Here is a 7,110-nt window from a genome sequence, read left to right as displayed (position 1 = left end):
AAAATATCCACGGATACTTTAAAACTCATAGATATCGTATTTATTCAACATAACGGACATAGATATGATACTATCCGTCCCTTTGATATCATTTACATCGATACTATGACACATGTTGTCTTTTGATAAGACTAGTCATCCTCATCCATCTTATCTTTGCTACCAAGCAAGATTTGTATGGTCACAACCATAAATAATTTGAATTTAGACGCATACAAATGATTAAAAGAAATTGAGAGAACATTATTTATATCAAATATAATAAACTAATTATTTCCTCTTCTACTATTTATCATGTGTGTGCGTCTAAATTCAAATCATCTGTGGTAGTGATGTGTTTGCGTCTAACCTTGACTGATGGCCTATGCAGTATGAACAAAAAAGTGGTCACTAGTTCTGTACTGATAAAAACGCCCAAGGGAAAGTAAACGCTGATACATACAATTTCTGGCTCATGAAAAGCACTCAAACAAAGTCATGTTAACAATAATCTGAATCATATCTTCAAATATTGTTTAAAATAGACCCAACTTCAAATATCATATTATTAAGGTACTAGGAACCCTCTTCCAGTTTCGGTAATACCGTTAGCAGAGACTGATGAGATCTGAATAAACAAAAGCACAAATTTTACATAAGCCCTTCGGATCAAACAGCTGCTGCGTGCACTGAATTTGAAAGGTCGTCAGGATCACGCATTCGACGCCTACGGTGATATCTTCTATGGCTTCGATGATGAGTCGCTGATGGTTTGTTTGTGGTATTAGGATGAAGAACCTCCTCTACTGGAACACCACCAAAAAGACAATCAAGAGGGTCTACCTCTGACATGATATCAGAACCAGGATTTATCTGCAATGACGTGTGAAAAAAGTAACAGGCTGAAACCAAAAACAATCATACAAAAGAAATCCCATTGTAGTTCATCATTTTGATCATAATTGACAATGCCACTGGGGTAAAGCCACTTTTTATAGCCTAGTTGCAGACAAGAACAAGTTATAAAAAGCACCAATTAGTGAAAATCTTGTCAAAGATATGTCCATCCTTCGCATTAGTATTACCACTGCAAAAGAGGAGTGAGCTTGCCCAATAACTAGAAGATCGAAAGAACTAGGGTCAGTTTGTTTTAGCTTTAAAAAAATGGATTTTTTCTTTGTATTTTTGAAAATGGACATTACAAAAATGTTTTTCAAAATATTAAAAGTTTTTCTAAATTTACTTTTTATAAATTAAAAAACTAATTTTGATATACTATGACATAAACCTACATTATTGAAGATCAAAGTATAGTCAAAATCACTTTTTTTTCAAAAAAATCTATTTTAAAAATGATTTTTATGAAAAGCTATTGGAAATAGCTTCAAAATTAAATGATTTTTTAAAATTTTGATATCCAAATTTTTTTTTCCGATAAAATGATGAAATATCTAAAATAACATTTTAAGAATAACTATTCAAACCAAATTTTCATTTGAAACTTTTATGAAAAGTTTCTTTGTAAAATTTTTTTACATCAAAATATGTTACACTATAAAAATCATTTAAAAAAAAAACAAAACATACGGGCCCCTTGTCTATCATTCATTAATTGACGGAAAAAGAAATATTTTCGATGAACATTTTATGCAATTGCCTTTGTACATAAAACATTCATAAATTCTACTTTTTCTTGTTAAAGAGAAATTCAGTTTCGTGCTTTGTTTTTTATTTACATTTGGTATCTTCCCAAGGTCTGAGAAGTGAAGAGTTGAACTGAAGTAATTGTCTGCCAATTTATTTCTTACTGAACTTAATGGATATACTGCGCTACATTAAATTTGAGAACTAGTAAAACCAATAAAAAGTCTAATGAAAATATTGTCAAGGCGCACACAGACATTAAGCAGCCCATTGAATAAAATTCAGCTAAGATTAAGTATACTTCTCATTAGAACACACATTACACTAGAAGGGCGTGCAACTTTCTCAGCACCAGCATTTTAAGTTTAACAGTCACTTCTCCAAACACATATGAGATAGCCAGAGGTGAAAAATATCCCCAAGGGAAGTTTATAGTAGTAACTACTTCCATCTAAAGCATCTATATAATTAATTCAAGAACAAATACCAATCAAAGTATGTAAAGGGAAGAATGAAAATACTTACAAAAACCTGCTTGGTCCCACGAGCTGTCCTTTGGCTGTCAGTAATATTCTCAGACTTGCCTTGGGAAATTTGCTTGGTCCCATGAGTTGTTCTTTTGCTGTCAGCAATATTTTCAGACTTGTCTTGGGATTTTTTAAGGGAATCAGAATACCCTTGGGATTCATCATAGGAATCATTGTGAGAGTCGCCTTGGGATGTATTATATGAGCCATGATCCTGTGTCCTCTTTCCATCGATTGCATTATCACTAAAAAAATTACGGTATCGCCATCGTAATTTAGGAGTATTAGAGGTAGAATCATCATAAATCCTTTCCGAATAAAAATGCTTAGATATAAGCTTCATTAGCGAAGGATCATTCTGGTACTTCGTCACCATTCTGTCATTTAACAACAAAAATATACGGGTCAGAATGTAATGAAATAAAATCTTACGTAAAACAATTAGCAGATAGTAGAAGAGACCACAGCAAATAAATTCATTTTCTCTCCCTTCATCACCCCCCACTTTTTTTCCACACTAGGAATGTAGTTAGTGATAAAGCAAGCAACACGACTTAAAGGGTCCATGAACCGTTCTAAGAAATTCAGGGTTATTTGTGGTCGCATATATATCAATGAGTTCAGATATTAGTGGAGGTTAGTGTTTTGCTTCTACACCCGCTCTCGCTCTTGCTCGTTGTGTAGGCTTAATTAGCATAAGTTACATTCTATGCTGTGATTTTGCAGAAAGTGTTGCTTTCATGACTACATTATATATAATGGCCAAGTTGAAATTAGATTTTAAATCCCAAATTATATCTGCCTACCAAGCTGCCAGTGAGACAACAGCAAAATAAAATTAACCAAATTCCAAAAGGCACAAAACTAAACAAAAGATAGGAATGAAATTGGTCTGTAACAATTATAATAGAATGCAACAGACTCGTGGAAAACTTCAGCAGAGGAGAAAACTAAACTTCCATTAATTAACTTGGAATAACTTCCACTATTATCAAATCCTTACAAGTCATACACAACAATAATAACTGATGATACTATCATATATTAGTTAAATCCATTGTCAAACTCGAGATATCCTACTTTGGATTGGGAGGGGTGAAAAGATAATAACTCAAGGATCTTAGGGTGGAAGCGATGCTGGTCTCAGCAGCTGATGGAGCTCCAGTTGAAATAGGAGAGAGGGATCACAAAAATTGAACCATTAAAACTAGGATTTTGATTACTTTTTTTACAAACCGGGTCAACCACCAAATCCAACTCAAAACCCATTCATCCCTGTTCTTCAAGAATCTTCCACCTCGTCCAATCCCCCGATCCTACAACCTAAAACACAATCCTGCAGCTGTTTCTTCATCCCCGGTCCAACCAGGGATGCGACATGTAGATGGGGTCACAGATCAGGATCATGCGATCCTACGAGTAAAATTGCAATCATGACAACATCCGCTTAATCCCATAACAAATTTCTTAAACTAGCTACAGATGTATCTTTAACAAACTGGAAACTGTAGATGGGGTAAAGTTTTGCAATTCAAATTGATTTAACAACCATGCTATCTTGAGTTCACCTGAAATAACCGTCTAGGGATCTACTATGAAAGAATAGCTATTTCCCCACTCATAAAATCCATCATTATCACTTCTACTCTACCAATTGAATCATAAGGTTTCTTTATCTTGCAACAGGCTATCAATATCACTACAATTAATAAGCTAGTTTCTACTTCTATTCAGACAAAAGAAACGACACTTGACAACGATCTTGTCACACACAGGACCTTTGTAGTTTTACTTCTGCAGTCTCTTATGGAAAACGGCACCGTAAACCAAAGTCTAGCTGACTGGCTCTGCTTAACTTATGAAGGAGTTGGATCCTTTACATCAATTCCATACTCTCTACATCTCATAATAAACTCTTCATCTCTCTCTCTTACTTTTTCTCTCATCAAAATTTACTCTCACTTTTTAACTTGCTGGAGAGATCCATTTCAAACTTATGAATGAGCATTTGTTTTAATGCATACTCAAGAATGTCAGAAAATATGATAGTAATTGGAACTTATCGCACAAACCAAAAGCATTCATCAAGTGCAAGCAATTAGGATGAGAAGACAAACATATTTGCTAACTCCTTCTGTAATATACTGCCATCCAGTGTAAGAATATGGTCTGCACAAGAAAACAAGGATCTACTAAATATCCACAGTCCACAGAAAGCCCCAGCTCCTGCAAAAGGATAAAACAACAAACATGAAGAATAAAGTAAGGCTTTAGTAGACAACGTACAAATAGAGAAAATACATAATTTCTCTTACCTGCTGAAAGGTTTACTCGAAATGCTTTCCCGAGTTTCCCGGTTGCTGTCATAAAGGAACATAGTGATTATCAGCATGGAAGAGAAGTCACAACAAAGGAAAAGAAATCAACTATGTGGTGTCAGCAACAAGGTCAATCTGTTGAAACTACACTAAAATTAATAAATATATTATAAGAGTCTTACTGCTCATATATCTCTAGAATCAGGAGTAAAAGATGATGACATCATCATGAAGTTAAGGTAATAATACAAGAAAGAAAGATGATTCTTTAATAGCTAAGTTAACTTTTAATATTATGAACATGTCATATATCAGTAACACAGTCACCAGAAAGTAATGTTTCAATGAATTAAAAAAAAAAAAAGGAAAGATAGAGGTTATATTCCAAATCTTTAAATGACTGGCACTTTCTAGAAAACTGCAAGTTTACATAAATGTTCATCATCTTGAAAGATCTACATACAATTTTTTATAGAAAGATAGAGTAAGTTTAAACGCATGAAGTGTTGGGAGCAGTAGCATACTGGAAATTCTGTAGAAAGTATTCTTTTTAGAAGTTTTACTTCCAAGTGTTAGTCTTTCATTGATTTAGTGAACATTAGTGCAATATTCATCAAATGGTAACTATGCTTGAATAATGCAGTCTATAGTTGAATGCATCCAAAATGAGTGGAACCATTACAATTTATCGTGAAAAAGGTATGGTTTGATACCTTATGACTATTCATGAAAGAATTGGTAGAAAATTTGTAATCCTACATGAAAGATTATGCCCCCTCTCCATTTTCACTGTAAAAATATGTCTTGAAACATTTGGCAATAAAATGAGAAAAATCTTAAAGTGGTTGCGTCTACCTCATCTAGAATTGGGAAAGAAAGAGAGGAAGATATATTATGAATTATCATTGGCATTCAATAGAAGCAAACCAACTTAAAGTGAAAGAGTTCAAGAGATAAGTATTATTTTCCCTTCTCTTCTTCATTTTATATTGTGGTCTAAATTCCTGCAAATATGATCTAGGATTAATTGTTCATGACATGAGTGCATGATTCATATTGACTGTATTATTTTTATAATATGCATTATATATTCTAACATATGATATCAGATCATTTATTTCTTACGTGACTTCAAAAGATACAGAAAGCTAAATGACAAAGTGCAATACAACAACAACTAAGCCTTATTCCACTAAGTGGGTCGGCTACACTGATCAACTTTCGCCATAATGTTCTATCAAGGACCATGCTTCTATCCAAATCATTAATCTCAAGATTTTTCTTAATAACTTGTTTGATAGTCTTTCTAGGTCTTCCTCTCCCTCTAATTGTTTGTCTTTTCTCCATCTGGTCTACCCTCCTTACTACAAATCTACCGGTCTTCTCATTACATAGCCAAACCACCTAAGTCTATTTTCCACCCCCGACACTCTCTCTAATATTATCATTTCTAATTTTATCCTGTCGAGTCTTAGCACACATCCACCGCTACATCCTCATCTCGGCTACACTTACTTTATTCTTGTGTTGATTCTTAACCGTCCAACATTCTGTCTCGTACAAAATCATAGGTCTTATAGCCGTCCGATAAAACTTTCCCTTTAACTTGAGTTGTACCTTTGCATCACATAAAACACTTATGTCCTTCTCCATTTCAACCACCCAGCTTGAATGACAAAATGCAACAACGGGCGAAAATACTACCAGTCTGGACCAGATGCCAATTAGATTTACTTAAAACTAGTGTTGTTACATAGAGGCTATAAATATAACGAAACGAAATTCAGAAAAACCATAATTGTTCTGTGATAGTTGTTTCATTATCAAATAGTGATTATAGTTGCACTATAGCCTATTGCACAGCAGAATTTTAACAATCATGTTCCAAAAGCAATAAATTTGCATTAAAAGAAGCAAAATCACAAACCTGCCCATACAACAGCCCCTCCCAGAAGTGAACTTGCAGTGAAATTCCTCACAGCTTTACCTTTGCATGATAGAAGAATACCTTCCTCCTGAGGTGTCAATTTTTCCTAGAGAAAAAAAGCAACCATGATTATCATCAAGATAAGAAGGTGATTCAATTCAGTATAGCAGTAAATTCTGAATTCACAGTATAATGATGAATCATTGACATTAATTAGATATATAGATAAATGATGAATTTCGTATCGGAATCGATTTTGGAAGGGGAGAGAGAAGTACCCTTTTGGAAATGAGAAGTTGTTCGAGATCGAACAATGCTTCGCCCATTATGTTCCTTTTGATGTCTGCTTATCGTTCTCTATTAACACAAAATTGGAATAGCGCATACGCACAGGAAGGACCAAATTGATAATTAGGTCAGTTTGGTCTCTAGAAAATATTTAAAAGAATTTTTTTAGTTGAAATATATTTTTACCAAAAAAAAACTAACATCATTTTTTTTAACTTCTATTAATTTTGGAATTTATCAATATTGTGATTTTTTACATTATTATTTGGTAAATTTTCAAACCAAAACTTATTTTTATCTTGAATATCTTGTTGGCTTAGGTTCTCCTTCACCCATTCTTTTCTATGTTATGGATTGTATGGATGCGTTTTCAAAATCCATTAAAAGTATTTTTTACACTTTCTATCGTACCAACGATTGTTAATAA

At 33.6% G+C, this 7,110-nt stretch overlaps 1 protein-coding gene across 1 annotated transcript; it reads right to left on the bottom strand.

The window, feature by feature from the left end:
• Nucleotides 1-420: 420 nt before the first annotated feature.
• Nucleotides 421-6,866, bottom strand: LOC127076802 (uncharacterized). Its single transcript, XM_051018592.1, has 6 exons — nt 6,674-6,866; nt 6,396-6,501; nt 4,466-4,510; nt 4,268-4,376; nt 2,149-2,527; nt 421-852 (listed from the first exon to the last, which is right to left on the bottom strand). The coding sequence occupies exons 1-6, from the start codon at nt 6,719-6,721 to the stop codon at nt 649-651; spliced, it is 891 nt and encodes a 296-aa protein (XP_050874549.1). The 5' UTR covers nt 6,722-6,866; the 3' UTR covers nt 421-648.
• Nucleotides 6,867-7,110: the final 244 nt, after the last annotated feature.

The sequence above is a fragment of the Lathyrus oleraceus genome, chromosome 4, assembly GCF_024323335.1.
Source record: "Lathyrus oleraceus cultivar Zhongwan6 chromosome 4, CAAS_Psat_ZW6_1.0, whole genome shotgun sequence".
Taxonomy (NCBI): Eukaryota; Viridiplantae; Streptophyta; class Magnoliopsida; order Fabales; family Fabaceae; genus Lathyrus; species Lathyrus oleraceus.
This window is presented reverse-complemented; position numbering and strand designations above follow the sequence as displayed.

Excerpts from the sequence above, each read along its gene's own strand:
- LOC127076802 (XM_051018592.1), bottom strand. The coding sequence starts at position 6,721 with ATGGGCGAAGCATTGTTCGATCTCGAACAACTTCTCATTTCCAAAAGG. Across the intron at positions 4,377-4,465 it reads TCGAGTAAACCTTTCAGCAG|GAGCTGGGGCTTTCTGTGGA; the intron begins GTAAGAGAAATT and ends ATCCTTTTGCAG. Across the intron at positions 853-2,148 it reads GTGGGACCAAGCAGGTTTTT|ATAAATCCTGGTTCTGATAT; the intron begins GTAAGTATTTTC and ends ACGTCATTGCAG.